General features: G+C 34.2%; 1 protein-coding gene across 9 annotated transcripts in view; it reads left to right on the forward strand.

The window, feature by feature from the left end:
• Vps13b (vacuolar protein sorting 13 homolog B) overlaps nt 1-19,886 on the forward strand; it is a 734,817-nt gene that overhangs the window by 615,443 nt on the left and 99,488 nt on the right. For all 9 annotated transcript variants that reach the window (XM_048801898.1, XM_048801903.1, XM_048801897.1 and 6 more), the window contains one exon: nt 15,892-16,088. In XM_048801898.1, coding sequence (XP_048657855.1) covers nt 15,892-16,088 — 197 coding nt within the window. The remainder of the gene's footprint in view (nt 1-15,891; nt 16,089-19,886) is intronic.

Raw genomic sequence — 19,886 nt, forward strand, 5'->3', positions numbered from 1 at the left:
TTCACACTATACTACTATAAGTCATTATTTCAGTCAAATGTAACATGACAGACAATAGGAAAAGAATCATGACAATATCAAAGACATTCATGTCTTTATAATGCAATATATCATATATGTGCCTGACTACTTTTTTTTTCCTTTGGCATTCCACTTTGGGGCTGCAGTATTAAGGTGGTCACTGATAAATATGATTTTTTTAAAAAAACTGTACACTTTGCTCATATGTACTTTATCATATTTGAAAAAGTATTTTTCAGAATTTCATATGGCTTTATATGTTATGAACAAAATTTAACATACACAATAATAACAAAAAAACAATATTTTTTCATTTGGGGGTTTACATTGAAGTACATCGTATCCATTTTTTTTTTTTTAGTTGTAGATGGACACCATACCTTTATTTATTTTTATGTGGTGCTGAGGATCAAATCCAGTGCCTCACGCGTGCAAAGCAAGCGTTCTACCACTGAGCCACAACCCCAGTCCCCATCTTATCCATTTTTAAAGAGAGTACATAATGGTTTGTGCCAATTACATTATCATTTTGGTCTTTTTGTTTTTGTGTATGGTTTTATTTTTTGCTGTGTTGAAAGTTGAACTCAGGGCTTTGTGTGTACTAAGCAACTGCTCTGGTGTTGAGCTACATCCCCAGCCCACATTGTCATCTTTTGTCAATTATTTTTATGGATGTTTTAAATTAACAACTCACATTTAGTTTAAATGAAATATATTTTGTATTCATTCATGATGAAATATTTCTAAGGTAGGAAAGGCCTTAAGTTGATCCTTAAAAAGATCAAATGCATCTTATATATGTGTGAATTTATGTTATTTTTACATATTCATTTCTTCACTTTTCATCCAGAAAGTTTTCTATAATATCCTCAATTTCTCATCTGACTAGGAATATTGCCCTCCCTTTGAACACTCATCACTGATTTACATTTACTTTGGGCTTCTTTTTTTATTAATTTTTTATTTATATATGACAGCAGAATACACTATAATTCTTATTACACATATAGAGCACAATTTTTCAAAACTCTGGTTGTATATAAAGTATATTCACACCAATTTGTGTCTTCATACATGTACTTTGGATAATAATGTCCATCACATTCCACCATCATTTCTAACCCCATGCCCCCTTCTTTATCCTCCCACCTCTCGGCCCTATCTAGAGTCTGTCCATTCTTCCCATACTCCCCCTCCCTACCCCACTATGAGTCAGCCTCCTCAGAGAAAACATTTGGCATTTGGTTTTTTGGGATTGACTAACTTCACTTAGCATTATCTTCTCTAACTCCATCCATTAACCTGCAAATGCCATGATTTCATTCTCTTTGAATGCTGAGTAAAATTCTATTGTGTGTATATGCCACATTTTTTTTATCCATTCATCTACTGAAGGGCACCTAGGTTGGTTCCACAATTTAAGTATTGTGAATTGTGCTGCTATAAACATTGATGTTGCTGTGTCCTTATAGTATACTGTTTTTAAGTCCTTTGGGTGGTATAGACTAAGGAGAGGGATAGCTGGGTCAAATGGTGGTTCCATTCCCAATTTTCTGAGAAATCTCCATACTGCTTTCCATATTGGCTGCACCAATTTGCAGTCCCACCAGCAGTGTATGGGTGTAACTTTTTCCCCACATCCTCGCCAACATTTATTGTTGGTATTCATAATAGCTGCCATTCTGACTTTGGGCTTCTTCAAAACAGACTTTGTATGGTATTTATCTTTGATTTCTAGCACCTAACATTTACTTGGTAGGTGTTGACCATGACTAAGTGGAAGCTTAAGATGAAATAAAATAAGGTTAGCTTAATGTATTAATACTGTCTCCTAAAACATCATGGTTAAAGTAAAACTACACTATTCTCCTCCTTACTGTATGTATCTTCTTTATAGTCTGGACTTTATGTGCTGTTATCATTAGTTGTTTGGTGCCTCTGAAGCCTATTAAATGAGTAGAATAATGACAAAGAAAACTATGCAATATTTCTGATAAGAAGTTAAGACATAGCCTCTGAGAATTGTTCTCATTCTGCACAGGGTACAGTTGATGAGAGGCAGATAATTATGGAGATCCACAGACTGGAGCTCCGTGTGTACAGATATGCCCAGATAATAAGATAGTGTTACTAAGTACTGTAAGCACCATGTATGTCTGTTATGGAAATTCAGAAGAACTTTTAATTTGGATGAATAAGAAAGGGTTGTGCTGGGCATGATGGCACACACCTATAATCCCAGCAGCTTGGGGGAGGATAGAGTTCAAAGCCAGCCTCAGCAATGGCGAGGAACTAAGCAAATCAATAAGAGTCTGTCTCTAAAAAAAAAAAAACAAAATAGGGATGGGGATGTAGCTCAGTGGTTGAGTACCCCTGAGTTCAATCCCAGTACCCCCGCCCCCCAAAAAAGAAAGGGTTATTTGGGTGGTTTGTTTTTCTGAGAAGTAGTGTAGAGAGTAGGTTTGAAAGATAATATGAGATTTCAAGAAACACTGATGGAAACAAGCTGATGATGGCAAAGGCATATGTAATATTAAAATAGAAGAGTCGTCTGGGGAAAGAGGGCCAGGTTTGGGACTTAATTCTATAGAAAATTGCACATAATTCCACTTTGATCATTCTAAGATTTATTTTCCTATGATACTTTCCCAGAATACCAGAGGCCAAACAAGGTTACTGTTTTTAAAACTACACTATTCTGCTCCTTACTCAGAAGTTGATTATACAGTCCCCCCTGTTTTTTCTTGCATACTTTTTCTTTCTCCTTCTTCCTGTTATATGTCTACTAATAATTTTTCTTCCCATTAGTACCTCCATCAGAGTTAAAATCTCATGAGTCTGTCTTGCATACTTACCAGCAGCTCTGTAGAAGATCTAGTAAAAAGAAAGAGCATTAATATGGACTTATGAGATTATGATCTCTGCCCCTGATAAATAGTTAAATCACATTGATTTAGACTATCAGACTAAAAAGACAGATTCATATGTATCAGAAAAGTATAAAATAAGTACATTTCTGAGAAAAGCATATTTTTAAAAATATAGATGCCCTTCAGTGGATGAATAGATTTTTTTAAAAAGTGGTATATATATACAATGGAATTTTACTTAGCATTAAAAGAGAATAAAATCATGGCATTTGCATGTAAATGGATGGCGTTGGAGAAGATAATGCTAAGTGAAGTTAGCCAATCCCAAAAAAACAAATGCCAAATGTTTTCTCTGATATAAGGAGGCTGACTCATAGTGGGGTAGGGAGGGGGAGCATGGGAGGAATAGATGAATTCTAGATAGGGAAGAGGGGTAGGAGGGAAAGGGAGGGGGCAGGGGATTAGCAAGGTCAGTGGAATGTGATGGACATCATTATCCAAAATACATGTATGAAGACTCGAATTAGGTGTCAACATACTTAATATACAAACAGAGATATAAAGTTGTGGTATATATGTGTAATAAGAATTGTAATGCAAACAAAAAAAAGTACATGTATAAAGTCATGAATTGGCATGAACATACTCTATATACAAAGATATGAAAAATTGTACTCTATATGTGTAATAAGAATTTTAATGCATTCCGCTGTCATGTATTTAAAAAATGAAGTCAATAAAACTAAAAAAAAAAAAAAAAAACACTTAAAATCAGTGCTGGCAACTCCAGGTCCTTGACTATTTATTTACTACTACTTTATAAGTTCTATGAAGTCAAGAATTATGTGTGTCTGTCTTGCTGACCATTATATTCCTATCTTGTCTTTACCATGGAAATATTTTATAAATATTTTATAAGTAATTAAGTATGATCAATAGACTAAAACACATTCTTTTTTACGTAAAAAATTTTTTATTTATATATGACAGTAGAACACATTACACTTCTTATTACATATATAGAGCACAATTTTTCATATCTCTGGTTGTATACATAGTATATTCACACCTATTTGTGTGTTTGGATAGTAATGATCATCACATTCCACTATCATTAATTACCCTATGCCCCCTCTCTTAAAGCACATTCTTATACATTTATGTGTGTATGATATGTGATACACATACAAATCTATTCAATAAAGTATAATTGAAAAGTCTCTTTCACACATTTACAAGTTAACAAGTTATTTGTAGATTTTTAAAGTATATCATGCACATTTAACTGCGTTTGATATAAATGAGTAAAATACCTAAATAGTTGGGATGAGACCAATGCACAGTATGAATTTAGGGTTTACAGTCTCGTTAAAATAAACCCTGACATAGTAAAGTTGCCCTGTTCTGAGGCAGTTTTGAGTCAGAAAGTCTTGATATATTTTTATTATTTATCTTTAAAGAAAAATATAATCTTGAAGGATGTCATATGACACACCTGCATTTGCTTGAAACCTGGTAGCTTGATCAATTGATAAGATAACTGGGTCATATGTTAAGTTTTTTTAAAAACCAACCCAAACATAGATCCTAATAAAAAAATGTTACACATTTCCTTTTAAAGGCTGAGAAGTATTTCTCAGGGCTCTTAAATTACCATATTCTGATACCAAGGGAAAATAAAATCTGGAGTTAGAGGCTTGTTTGTACTTAGAGGGTTTTCCGGACAGGAAGGCAGTCTTGATGCAATGTAGTAAGCCACAATACCAGTGGGGCATTACAGGTGAAAAATCTGCAGCTGTACCCTTCACCACAATGTATTACAACTGTACACTGAAATATTTCCTGTACAGAAATAGAGTTTGGTTAACTTTGTTTCCCAAGAGCAGATCACATTAAAATGTTATAAAATCATGATTTCCTGCATTTGAATACTTGTGGTTTCTCAACTGGTTCCAATGTTATAAGGTTTTTTTGTTTTGTTTTTGGTGTGACTTCTATTAGTTGAAGATGTATAGAAGCTTTTGTTTTTCTAATTCAAAATCAACTAATTTGCAGATACATACAAAAAGAAATATAAGCAGAAACACTGGAGACTGCAAACATTTATATCTCATTTGATCTCAAACATTTGATCTCATTATTAAATGTTAGACTTTTACAGTGAAGTAGAAACAAAAATTAGGTTCTATGATCAGAATGTTATTTTTGATTATTAACTACTAGAAAATATCTTCACTCAGTTTCCAGACAGATACTCATTATATAGAATAAATGGAAACTATCTGTCTCCTGTTGATAAATGTAAATAACTGATTTGAAAGTTTTAAAAGCTTTGTTTGTTTAAAAGGACATTTAAACCCTAATACATTCGTAACTAAAAACCCTAATTATTGCATAAACTGTTTTTTTTAAGGTTATGGCCTATATATTGCTCTTCACTCATCCCTATTTGTACATATTTGCCCCATCTCTTTCATTCATTAGAAATGTCTAATTCATGCTCAGATCTTACTTTCTATTTTTCAGCTATTCACTTACTCTCCTCCATCATCAATTAAAAACTCTTTCACCTATCTACTTCTCTAACATTGTTAGAACTCCATTAGGGAATATATTTGGTCTTACTACCACCTTGACATTATTAAAGTACAATATACATACTTTTACTTTGCTAGTAAAATAAAATGTAACTTTATGGTCAAAATAAGTGTTTCACAATTACTTTAAAAGGTTACCTACTAGAAGCTTTACATTACAAAAATTACACATACCCCAGCCCCTGGGGGATATGTAAAAAACAATTAGAGGAAATTAATTGATTTTAAAATTTCTTGAGGCAGTAGAAAACAGCTGGGGTAAACAATAGTCTAACCAGAAAGTTTAAAAGGAAAAGCTGGGTAATGAGATGTCCACAAGGGCTTTGAAAAGCTCTAATCCATTTCTGAAAAATTAGATGGATATGTTCATTCACAAGACTATGTAAATATTCAGGGCTCTGTGCATGCTCAAGAAAGCCCTGAAAATGGCTTACACTCTATCTTTAGTCTGTCCTTAAGACTGTTCAGGCAGGAAATGAAGTCTAAGGCAGAGTTGAATATATGCCCAAATATCTTCAAAGGGTCCTACAGCAAATAATTGGAGGTTTTTTAGTTTCAGGTCTTTAAGGAGGTCTCTGTCTAACCATTAAGTGACCACTAAGCTCATGAAGTGAAGACTTCACTGGCTATACAACCTATTTGTCAGTTTTGCATTACTATAACAAATACCTAAGTTGGAACACTTATGAAGAAAAGAGGTTTATTTAGTTCATGATTTTGTAGTTTCAAGGGCATGGCACTAGCGTTGGCTCAGTTCAGATTAAGGGCCTCTCGTCTCATCACATCATGGTGGATGGCAATGGAAGGAGTATGCATGGGAGCAGGAGATCACATCTCAATATGGGAGAGACCAGGCTCAGGCATTTATAAAATTTGTCTTGAGAAAACTAACTAGTGTACCACAAGGGAGAATTTTATCCCTTTTGAGGGCTTGCCCCAGTGACCTAAGGATCTACCTCTAGGCCTAACCCCTCAAAGATTTACCAATTCCTATGTTGTCACAGTGGAGACCAAGCTCCCATTATGTGACCCTTCACAGGGACAAACAACATCAATATCATAGCAACAATAAATATCAGACCTTACAAAATTAGTTCATAAATATCAACAAACAACAACTAAACCAAATGGCAATGATGATAAACCCTGGGGAAGGATCAAAATCTGATTTTTATAATTTTCATTGTTTATAAACAAGTTATAAACAAGGTTTATATTAAGCATAGTTAATATCATAAAATTTTACATAATTTAAAATATCAAATTTCCAACAAAAACAACTTATGAGTGATACAAAGAAATAAGGAAATGTGGCCCATGTAGAGAAATAAAACAAGCAATAGAAACTGTTCCTGAGGAAGCCCGGATGTTTGACTTGCTAAACAAACATTTTAAATCAGCTATGTTAAATGTGTTCAAAGAACTAAAGAAAGCTGTCTGTAGGGGGATATTGGAATGTGGTCTGACCAAATAGAGACTATCAGTATAGAGAAGTACAAGCTCAATATCCCTTATCCAAAATGTTTTGGATGTCAGACTTTTTAAAAAAATATTTACATACATGTAATGAGAAGTGTACAATATCTTTCATAATTTTGTGCACTGTGTTTGCTTCTGTTTTGACTACAACCCATCATGAAGTTACATGTGGAATTTTCCACAGTAGGTCAGCACTCGAAAAGTTTTATATTTTAGAGCGCTTTGGATTTTCAGGTTAAGTATGCCTAACCTATAATAATTTTAAAAAACAAGTAGAAATTCCAGAGTTGAAAAGCATAATAACCAAAATAGAAATTCACTTGGAAACTAAACAGGAGATTTGAGCAGATAAAAGAAAAAATCAGAAAATGAGTCAGTTGAAATTATTCTGAAGAACAAAAAGAAAAAAAGAATGAAGAGAAATGAACAGAGTATCAGAGACCTGTGGTATACCATTAAGTGTACCAATATATGCATAACTGGAGTTCCAAAAGAAGAGAGAATGGGAGAATAAAGAATATTTGAACAAATATTGACTGAACACTTTCATCTAAATTTAATGAGACATAAAACTAAGAAACCCAGTGACCTCCAAATAGAATAAACACACCTAGACAAAGAAACTTGAAAGCAATAATAGAGAAGTAACTCATTACATATGAGGGAGAGCAATAAAATTTACAGCTGATTTCTCCTCAAAAACCATAGAGGCCAGAAGACAATGAGATGACACAAGTGCTGAAAGACAAATACTTTTAATGAGGAAAAAGCTTTCCAGATTAAAGTAACTATGAATCACTTGAGATAAATATCAAAAATCAAAATGTAGTCTATATCATTTGCTTTCTAAGAATCCACTTTAAAGAAACCAAAACTGGAAATTATAAATAACACACCTGCATCTATTTTCTTTAATCTAGAGATAATTGAAGAACAGTATTTACAACCAAAGACGTGTAACTTACTAAATGTATAATTCTGAGCAGATTACCTAACTTATCTGAGCCACAGTTAACTTATCTGAAAGTGGAAATAATATTTTCCTAAGATAATATATAAGAAAAATCTTTGTAAAGTGTAAAGGGCTGTTCAAAAGATAGTGTCTTCTCCTTTTCCAGCTGCCATGATTATTGCTATTGTTGTTACTCCTAGAAGTGCAGACAGTGATGGAAGCTGTGCTTTCCTCTGTTATAATCACCTATTGACTTGGCATTTTGCAAAATCTAGAAATATGGGAGGGATTATGAAGGTACTAACTTCTCCTGCAGCCAAACTTCAATAACTTGAGTCCAGAAAGGAAAGCCTGCCTTCATATTCATAAACTCTACATGGGCAGCTAACTTGTGTGGTCATAAGACCAAGGAAGGGCGAATGAAGCAGACTGAAAGAATGAAGCAGTTGTTAGATCTCTCCTCTGTATCCATCATCTCTTTATTATGGACATGTCAACAAGAAAGATACTTTCTCTGTATCATTTTCCTAGGTGGTTTAGTGGGATTGAATGGGAAGGAGATAATCGCCTCACTTCAGCAGCCCCTGCATAAAGAAATTAGAGCTGTTCATCCATGAGGACAGATGGCCAGTTGTAACCCTGCTAATAGCCTTGGCAGTACTACTAAGTAATAAAAACAAATTAAGTGCCAAAATATCCTTTGTACCAAAAATATTTTCAAATGGCCAACACACATGCAAATCCTCCCAAATTAGCCATCAAATGGAAACAAATTGTGGAATAACATTTTAAATGCAAAAATAGATGTGCTCTTACCAACTGGCAGATATACAACCTAAAATATATTCATATGCAAAGACCACATATGCTTAGAGTACAGTTTATTATGTATGGCTGGCTAATTTTTTAGGCCCTGTCAAATAATGGATAGGAAAACAAAATGTAATAAAAAAAATATATAATCTTGACAGTCATTTGAAATGTACCATGTGTTACATGTGGAATGTTTTCCAGTGAAACCAATTTACTTGTTCCCACTTCCCATGACTCAGTACTAGATATTCAGGCTTTTTAAACTATTTTTTGGCAACCAAACTTTCTTGGAATAGTCATCTTTCCTTCAAGTTATTCAGTACAGGCATTAGTAATAAATCCTCAGTTATAGATATGTAACTAAAGATCATTCCTATCATCTCTTTCAAACCTAAAAGCACATAATAAAGTTATTTTAAATAGATCACACAAAATAGAGCCCAGAATTTTCTTTGTGAAAAATTAATTGCTACCATATGAAGCTGTAAGCATAATATGACCACATTAGATTTTTAGTTTAATTATGTCACTACTAACCTAGAGATTATCTGAGCAATGTCAACTTGTAACAGAAAGACAAAAGAAAATTAGGACACTAAACATTTGTTAACAATGAATGTGACAGCAAAATAACTTGGGCGAATGAACAAGTAAATATATAAAAGACCTTTTTTAGAATAAAATAAGGTGACATTGTTATCTTTTCAGCAACCATCTTAATTCATTCATTATTATTATTTTGGGAGGGGGGGTGGGAGCACTNNNNAGGGGGGGTGGGAGCACTGCTGGGGAGTGAACCCAGGGCCTCCTCCATTCAGTGCAAGTGTTCTACCCCCAAACTACATCCTCAGCTCATATTGATTGATTTAAATGGTATTTATTAAAAATATACTATATACTAGACCTTGTACCATGAATTTATTGGAGAAATAGTTCTTTAAGATACTGGTCTGAGAATACATGGCATTGAAGCCAGGCTTAAAGAAGTAGCAGTAGGCTACTTCTGCCCCTCCACACCACTGCCCCTCCACCTCATAAATCAGAATGCAGTTCCAACACTTCCTACTTTCCTAGTCAGCACCCAAACTATAAAATGTGTCCCTTCTTATTTAGATACTTATTTGAATGCCTTTCTTTTCCAGTCGTACCAACCTCCCTCTTCTTCTACCTTCCATACCCTTCCATGGAGCCCTCTGGAACACCTACTCTAAGGTTATTGAGCTCCCTAAACCCCAGCCTCCTCTTCTTCAAGCATTTCTTCTGCTTTAGTACCTTAAATAAAATTGTGTGTCTCCCGTGACCCTATTCACAGCAATATGAAGTGTGGGAGCTGTTTATTTTCTCACATCCCTTTTCTTTAACACATAAAGGTGTTCTCTCTGCTCACTGGTGCCACTTTGCCTTGACTCTCTACCCTACTGTCAAATCCCTGTTTCTTTATGACTTGTCCTGCCTAACCATACCATCCTCACCCTTCTTCATTGTTGCCTTCCACTGACTTTTAGAACACTGGTTCTCATTCTTTAAAGTCCTTGACCCACAGCTTCCATCCTTCATCTCACTGCCAGCAGCATCCATGTTAGTGACCCAGCACAAACCCTGCCTTGCTCTCATCTCTCAATGATCTCCTCCATTCCTATTCACTCCCACATGCAAACCCTGGATCTTGTCATCATCTAGTGTTTTTCTGCCTCCTAAATCATTTGTTGCATCATCCATAACAGTCTGTCATAGCCAACTGCCTGCTTAACGATTTCCACTATAGTTGTTCTTTAAACTATATGTAAACCTATGTATCGTTCCCTGATTTCTCCCTATCCATTAACTTGCTGTTTTCATATCATCTTTTAATGAGCTTATATTCTTAACTCATCATATAAAACATTGTCCTGCAAATAAATACCCTAAACTCAATGCCTGTCCTTTCCATTGTGCCCCACTGACAAGAGGCAAAGGCTGGATGATCCCACCCTCTAGCTGTGTATCAGCACAGTTAACTCCCTCTGGCTATTCTCCAGAATAGCCAACTTCTTACTCAGTGTTTCCATTAGAAAGGCTGATTGGTGCCTCCAACTCAGCTTGTCCAAAGATGAACTCATCTTTACCCCACATATACCACAAACCTACTCCCTAGAGAAACAAATCAGACTTTTACCCATTTCAGAAATGATATCAGTGTCCACATCATTGCTCATGCCTGCAATTTGGGAGGCATCCTTGATAATTTCCTCTCACTTCTCATATCTGATCAATCAACTAGACTTACTAATTTTATATCCCAAGAATCTTCAGTGCCACCAGCCATACTCTAAGCTATTACCATTTCTAGCTCAGAGCTCCGAATTGGTCTTATTGCATCCATACTTAACCTTTTAAAATCCATTCTCTACAATATTCTGAATCTTTGAAAAATGTAAATTTAACTATATCACCTCTTTATTTAAAACCCTTAAAGGCATACAATAGACCTAAAGATTTAAAGTCCTCCTTAATTATACTTTTTAAAATGTAAGTTTTATTACCCTCATTTTACAAGTAAGAGAAGTGTGGCTTAGGTCATTAAATAGGTTGCCCAAAGTCATAGAGCAGTGATTTAAGTGGCAGACCAGAATGTTATCTCTTGTAGAATACCAGTGAGGTTTGTTGTTTTTTTTTTTATTGTAGATGGAAAAATAAGGTAATGTGAATATTATCACCTATATTATTTAATTTTATAAATTTATGGCACTCTCTCATATATATATTTGAATGGATGATTGAATAAAATTACCTTTAAAATGCTTGTTATACTTGTTTTTAGCATTTGTTTTTAAATGCCGAAGATAGTATATATTCTTATGATAGGATAAAAAAGGGTAACTGTGTGACTTGTAAATGTACTTTCAGGTATAAATTTGTTTTTAATAGGGATTTCATTTGGAGCAAATTTATTAATACCCTTTATTAACCAATGAAAATAGGGTGCAAAAAGGAAAATCCTGACAAACACTAATATGTATTGGGATATATTTCTGTACTAGTTTTCTATTGTTTTCTGAAATTTCAGAGTTGTCCAACTGTAGTGTATAACCATAGGGTCAGCCTTATACAAGTTGTGAACTAAATAAAGTTTTTCTTTAGCTTTCCTGCACATTTTTGAGCTCCCACAGTTCCTCCTTCCCCAACTTGTGTTGGTACTGTCCATGTTCATTGGCTTCCCATAACACTTTCCAGTGTGAATTTTCCTATGTCATAGACTAATTCCAACACCATCAGAAGTTAATAGTACTTTTTCCTTAAGGTCCTACTCTGCTTTACAGTATGACCGCAACTTTTCACTAGCTATTGTATATTAATTCTAATACAGAACTTCTGGAGTCAATGCCAGGGTCAAACTCTTTTTTCCTCTGTAATCTGTCCACAAAAAGATTATGTTGAACATTCCATTCCATTATCAGTATTACAGAAAAATCATTAGTTATTAGTTACTTTTTCTAAACTCATTTACTTCTTCTACTGAGATTCTTTTTTTAAAGTATTTTTTTAGTTGTTGATAGACCTTTATTTTATTTAAGTATTTATATGTGGTGCTGAGAATTGAACCCAGTGCCTCACACATGCCAGGCAAGTGCGCTACCACTGAGCCACAGCCACAGCCCCACCACTGAGATTCTTATATTGCCAATTAGAGGTTCATACCTCACTTCCCACATCTCTTCCATCCTTGGTTAGAAGTCTCTTAAAACAAAGAGCAGGATCACTAGAAATCTAAAGAAAAGTTAAGCAATGAAATTTTTTACGTTATAATTATAGTATGCGTAGAAGGCTAGTTTGACAGGCATGCAGCAGAAAATCATATGGAACCTACGGTTATAATATTTCCAAACATTTAAGTTTGAGGTTTGTTTTTTTCAGACAACCTATTGTTAGGAAACAATAAGCAAGACTCTTATGACTCACCTGATTTTAGTTACAACATAACATAAAGCTTCCTTCAGGAGAATTCTTCAAGCATGAGGAAGATAAATAATAGATAATATTTCTTAAGGTCTTTAATTTTTGCAAAAATTACTGTGTGCAGTAATTTTTCTAACCTGGCAGTTTTAATTTTGCAAAAACTCCTATGTACAGTAAATATGTACAAACACACAAGATATATAATATATGTATTTATAGAGAGTAGGTCTATTAAAATCCTTTTTTTAAAGAGAGATAGGAACTGATGTTAGAAAAATTAATTTGCTCAAGAACTTATAAATGGAGATAGGATTTGAATCCCAGTAAGTCTGACTGCAAAGTTCATGTTTTCACTTTTGTACTTTGTAGAGATTCTGTAATGTGCCAAAAATGGGCTGAGTTTGTATATATTCATTTATGAATTATTCATTCAGTAACTCTTTTTGAACAGTTGTTGTATGTGCTATCCCATGTGCTATAAAAATCCAAAGTTTAGCCAAATGGAAATCATTCCCTCAAGGAATATATCTACCAGGGAAGATACCTTGTATAGAAATAAGTGTAATTTGAGGTATATAGTGATAAGAACTACGAAACAGATTCCTATTTTTAAATTTTGGCATTGAGAAAGGGGAGAGTTTTTCCATCTGAAGAGGTAAAAACACCCAGAGAAAGGTAGCATCTAATTTAGTCCTTGATAAATGGGAAGGATTTAGACATTAGACAGTGAGAAACTAGAGTGTACAGGGATTTTAGATTGAGAGAGAATATAGGAATAATTACCCAGAGAGAGAAAGAGAAAATTATGCCATGGATAGCAAGAAGGAGAATTTCAAGAAATGATAGCTAAATACAGAATACTATGAGTATGTTATTTATCAAAATCCAAAACATGTGCATTTATTTTACTGTACTGTTAGTCTCTTACATATATTTGTTTTGTTCTCCCTTCTTCCATCTAGCATCTCTTCATATATGAATGCTCACTCACTTTTTAAAGAAAAGAAACTTCATTGTAAGCGGAAGTAAATATATTGCCACTGAAAGATTAAGTATCAAGAGGATCTGAGGATATATCTCTGTATTGGAGCATTTGCCTAGCATGCATGAGGTTCTGGGTTTGATACCTGGCACTACCAGGGTAGGAGGGGGCAGATCGGTTATTTAGGACAAAAAGGTTAAGGAGAAATCTGTTCACTCAGGAAACTTTTTTGAGATATTATGTTTTCCAAACTGTGTTAAGTGCTCACAACATATTTTAAAGTAATATGGACTTTTTACCCTCAAGAGTCTCAGAGTCTAGTAAAAGAGACAAACATGTAAGTCAGGAATTGCAGAGTATAAGGAGCTCTGTGATAGAGTGGACTAGGAATAGAGATGACACAAGAGGCAGTGATCAGCTCAGGGTAGTCATTAGGGAATGCTTCTAAAAGGAAGCACATATGAGACAAGTGTCTTTCTATCTGTTTCTCCCTCTCTTTTTTTAGTTGTAGATGGACACAGTACTTTGTTTTAATTATTTATTTTTATGTGGTGCTAAGGATCAAACCCAGTGCCACACACATGCTAGGCAAGCACTCTACCCCTGAGCTACAAACCCAGCCCCTCTCTCTATTTTTAAGATAAACAGGATCAAACACCATGTTTTTGTTTTAAAATTAATATTCTTAAATATAGTAATATATACTGGGTATCTTTTGTGTTTGTATATAGAGATATTCCTTACTCATTTTAATGGTTGTATAGTAGTCCACTTTGTAGATCTAAAACTAACCCCCATTGATATTTGAGTTGTTTCCAATTTTCTAATACACACAATATTATATTTACTCCTGTGTATGTAAATATGTACAATCACATAATATATGTATTTATACATATATATGCATACACACACCCTTGCATTGGAATCTATAAAACAGATTCTTAGAAATATACTTCCTAGATAAAAATATAAGCATTTAATAGGTATTCCTAAATTGCCCTCCAAAAATACTGTGTAGGAGAATTTTCCCATACCTGTACAAAAATTGAAACTATTAGTCCTCTTAAACTGCCAAATTAATAAATAAAAATATTACACTATTATTTTCATTGGTATTTTTGAGTATTAATTGAGTCCCTTTTCATGTCTACTGGCTGTTATATTTCTTCTGTGAACTAATTGCTGTTGGGGTCTGGGGTTTTTACCTTGTGCAAGCTAGTAAGTTATCTTGTTAATATTTCATGTATGCTAGCAGAAAACAGAAGACTCTTGGGTCAGAAAAAAAGATCTTTATTGCTTTTGGCACAGTACACAGCATGATCATCATATTTGCACTGGTTCCTTCTTGCTCCCCAAGTCCCACAAGTTGATGCAGAAGGGCCCAAGGGGGATGCTATGTATACAATAGATATTTGGTACAGTTAAGGACCACGGAGCTTAGCAGGTGCATTTCTCTCTTCTGTATGCTTGCTTATCCCTTTGTCATTGATTTATAAGAGCTCTCTGCCATTGGAACAAATATTCCTTGATCTGTCATTAAATATTTCCTCTTATCCCAGTAAGCTTTTTTAAATTTTATTTTAATCAATCGTAGTTTTTCTCCATTCATGCATTTCATTGCATACAAAGAAATACTGCCCAATTACAAAAGAAAAAAAGAAAACACAGAAACAAAACAACAACAAAAACACTAACAGATATTTTTCCCTCTATGCTTTCATTTTTTTAGCCTTTACCATTGTCATCTTTTTGGAATTTACTTTTGTGTAAAGAATGATGTAGGGACTATTTTGTTTTCACCAAATGACTAGACAGTTTCTAAACCACATTTTCCATCTGTCGCCAGCTTATTTGAAAGAACATCTTCATTACATACTAATATTTCATCTGTACTTACCTTTTCATTCTATTCTTTTAATTTATTCATATGTTGCTACTCCAGCCTTATCTTTTAATTTTCATGGCTTTAGAGTACACTTAACACCTTGTAGGACTTGTCACCATTATTTTGCTTTCATTCAGAAAAATTTGTCTATTTTTTGTGGGTCTTTTAAAAATAAAAAAAATAGAGTGAGATAACTATGAAAAAAAATTCTAAACACCATTGTCTTTTACAAATTTATCCTCCTTTCAAAGTCTTAATATCATAACTTCCATGAATGTTTAATTTGCATTTCAACATATACAAAAGCTTAGTTCCTATTTATAACTTGTAAAATTTTCTTTACTCTGACATAGGTTCCTTGTAGTCTGGAATACTGGGATGAACTCCAGAAGGTTTTTGTTGCATTTCGAGAATTTAGTCTGTCTGAAAGCAAAGTTTGTGAACTGCAGTTGCCGGACATCAATCTTGTGAATGACCAGAAGAAACTGGTATCCTCAGATCTTTGGAGAATTGTCTTGAATAGCAGCCAAAATGGAGTTGATGACCAAAGGTAATTCAACAAAAGACAAGAGCATTAGTGGAATTAGGCTGGGAAACAGTCTCCAAATTATCTTTTCTTATCTAGTGACACTTGGTTGTATCTCAGCTGCTTAGCACCTGCCTGAACTACAGATAAGGACCAGGAGGAAGAAAGATAAAGTCTGATGTTTCACAGTCTGTACTAAAAATTCTGTTTAACTAATAATACAGCCCTGTGAACCCTTCCTAAGAATTTATTCCTTAAATATAAGGAAAAAATACATAAAAGCAAACTGAAAAAAATAAATCCAGTCATCCTGAAGCCAAAAATACAGAGAAAAAGAGCCACATATACCTCAATAGACTTTTAATGGCATAGTAATCAGTATGTATAGAGATAACCCTGGGCATTAAAAGGAAGGTTTAAGTAAATTGGATTCTGTCCTTCTAAACCGTAAATTTTGAAAATATTTCCATCTGGAATGGTTTTAAGAAATTTAAAAGACAGACCTGCAGACATTAGGAAAGCTTGACTAACCAAGTTCAGAGAGCTAAAGTTTTGTCCAGCTATAAAGTCAGTTTGACCAAAGTGAATCTCAAGAGCTATAGAATTCAAGTATTCTGTATCATTGTCTCTGGAACTTCCTCATTCCTAATAGACATCTGGTTAGTGGTAGATAGGGATTGGATTATACCCATTTCCATTTTTTTGCCTGTATAACACACGGACTGACTTAAGGTAAAGAAAATGGCTTCAGCAACCTATTCTACAGCATCTCTTCTAATTTACACACCCTACCAAACTTTTCTGCTCATGCTTTCATAAAAGACAAAAAAGTAAACTACAATATTGGAACAGTTTTCTTGAATAATATAGTATTGTGTGTACAGCAAGACTGTTCATTGCTTTCAGTGTCCTACCTTCCAATTTTGCAGTTGGGTTGGATTTAACATTATTTTATTCCTTTTGTACAATTTGTTTCCCCCCACACAACATTCTGACTCTAATGTAGAGAAAAATATTCACCATTCCAATACTCTGCAAATCAATTATTTTCTCTTTTGCCCATATGTATACACATGTTATAATCATAGCACATCATTTTGTATTAATTCCTATTTTATATTATAAATAATTAAAAATGCTTTTTCTTTTTAAAGTGTTTATTTTAATTAATTATATGTTAATTGAAGAATATTTGGAAAGTAAATAACACCTCCTATAATCATACCACACCAGAGTAACCTGTTAACATTTCACTCTGTAACCTGAGTCTTTTTTGTTGATTATTACTTTGTATGTTTATGATAGTGATGTGCTTTATACTCTATATATTCTATTTCAAGGTCATCTGAGCTCCTTAAAAGTCATTATCTTCCTAGTATGTTACCTAGTAATACACAATTGGTGAAAATATATTAGAGAAGTAGGATCTTGATTTTTACCCAAAGTATTGCAGCAATAAAAATAACACCAATCCTACGAGGAATTAGCAGACAGATAGACTGCTTTTTCTAAATATGAATTACCTCATCAGAAATGAGGAAATCTCAGAGAAAGTAGAGCTATAGATAATTACATTGATTTTTCAAACTCTGTGTTACATTAATAGTATCAAGTTAGAAGTAATTTCTTGATTTTAATTATGGAAGAATGCTTTTTTTCATCACTGAAAGAACCATTTTGGACAAGGTTAATTCCTCTGAATCTGAAACATTCATAACAATTAGTTTTGTGGTAAGCTTAGCTCTATTGAAATGTAGAACCTTTAGGAGACAGAAATTTATATAGACAACCACATCCAGGATGCTTTTCACCAAGATTTTGACTTTTTGATCACATATCTTTTGTCCTTGCCCAGTATTTTAGATTTTTTCTAATATTTCACAATTTACCTTACTTTTTTTTTTTTCCAGTTCTGGGAATGGAGCCCAGGGCTTTATACTCAATAGGCAAGTGGTCCACCTCTGAACCACATCCCCAGCCCTTCAATTGATCTCACTTTAAATTGTTTAGGTTAATCTATTCTCAGGTAAAAATTGACATTAGAGAAATTGAATTAGAAGAGTTAGTTTAAAAAGCAACATAATAAAATATTCTGAAGATATTTTTCAAAAGGGATAAAAAATTTCATCCAATTTCTAGAAAGAAAATATCAAGGGACTAAGTTATAGTAGCTCAGTGGTAGAAGAAATGCTTTGAATACACAAGATCCTGGGTTTAGTTCTCATCACCAAAAATCAAAAATAAAAGCAAAAATTGCATGCAGACAGAGGCTTTTTCAGTTACTGTCAGTATGTTCTGTCACATGAAAAATCTAAATGTATACCAAAACTTGGCACTTTATGATCAGAGATTGTCTTTTCATAAGTAATATTTCCAATGGCTTGAGAAAGATGTGCATCAGACTATTGGATGTACTGGAAAATGCTCATAAAAAATAAGTTAAAATGAATTTCTTTTTTTTTTTTTTTAAAAAAAAGAGCCTCTTGCCTATGATTGAGATGACATTCCAACAGTCCAACAGTGTAGGTCTGCAGCCACAATGGTACTAGCCTCACTGTATGTATGTAAATAGAGGTAAATATAACAGAATTCCAAACTAGAAGACCTGGGCTTAAGTTCTGACTCCATCACAAACATGGTATTTGACCTTGAGAAACAGATTGCTAAGCTGAGAATTTGAAGAATAAATAGGTGCTACAATGAGTTCAAAGTATGACAGGGAACCTTCAGTACAAAGGGCTGAAGACAAAGAGTCAATCATTCCATTCCACTATCTTTAACTAATGGTTTGCTTAACTGTACTAAACAAGGAGTTGATAACGATTTCTGGTTCTTTGGAGGTAGTATTTGCAGTATAGTCAATGTTGTGCTTCAGTCTTAGTTTCCACAATACTATAGATCTCTAGGAACCCACCCGTTCTATTTCCTGTGCACTAGACTAGGGCAAGAGACATAAACTCTGGAACCCTCCTGAGGCTATCCATTTTAATTACTTATCTTTAATTCCATCATGGATGTCTTTGGTCATACTTACTGCCTATTGTAGAACCTCAATAAGCCCCCTTTACCAGTCAGTCCCTGTCAGGATGGCAGCTCAAACTGACTCTTTTTACAAGTATGGAGAGGTCAGGGGATGGCACAGTACCTTGTGACTAGGAACCCTGGGAAACTACCTCACTTTAGGCCTAAAAAGAGCCAAGTGAAAGAGCTCTTACCCAAAACTCTCAGAGTGGGTATTTGTAGCTACTTTTGGTAGAAAGACAGCCATGTACAGAGATCTGGCTGAGAAGGAGCCAGGAAAATGTACACACTTACTTCACTGCCTTCTTGCCTTCTAATCTGCGGGTACATTCCACTGATTAACCCTAAGGACAAGCAAGAGGACAAAATAGCTTGTTGATGCAGTGCAGAAAGGTCCTTCCCAAGGACAGAGAAGAATGTGGAGAAGGGTAGAAAGTAGATCTAGATAGCAAACAGAAGATGCCCAGCAAGTACACATGGACTTAATTGCAATTTACAGTTTCTTACCCAGTGACTAACTCTCAGAAAAAATAGAAGGGAGAAGGAGTCACGGTCCTGCTGTCAGACTTTGAGCCATGCTGCCCAGTTCCCTGGGTTTCCTATCAGGTGTCTTCTGATGAATCAGAACATCCTTTGTTTCCCCCTTTACGTTCACTTCCAAATAACCAATTTCAGAAGTACTTATTTTGACTGCTTAACATCACACAGATTATAGATATACACCATATATAACAGTAATAACCACAATTTTTATGTATATATCCAATTATACTTGATTATAAGTTGCTTGATGATAATGTT

The sequence above is a fragment of the Marmota marmota genome, unplaced genomic scaffold (assembly GCF_001458135.2).
Source record: "Marmota marmota marmota unplaced genomic scaffold, marMar, whole genome shotgun sequence".
NCBI classification, from domain to species: Eukaryota; Metazoa; Chordata; class Mammalia; order Rodentia; family Sciuridae; genus Marmota; species Marmota marmota.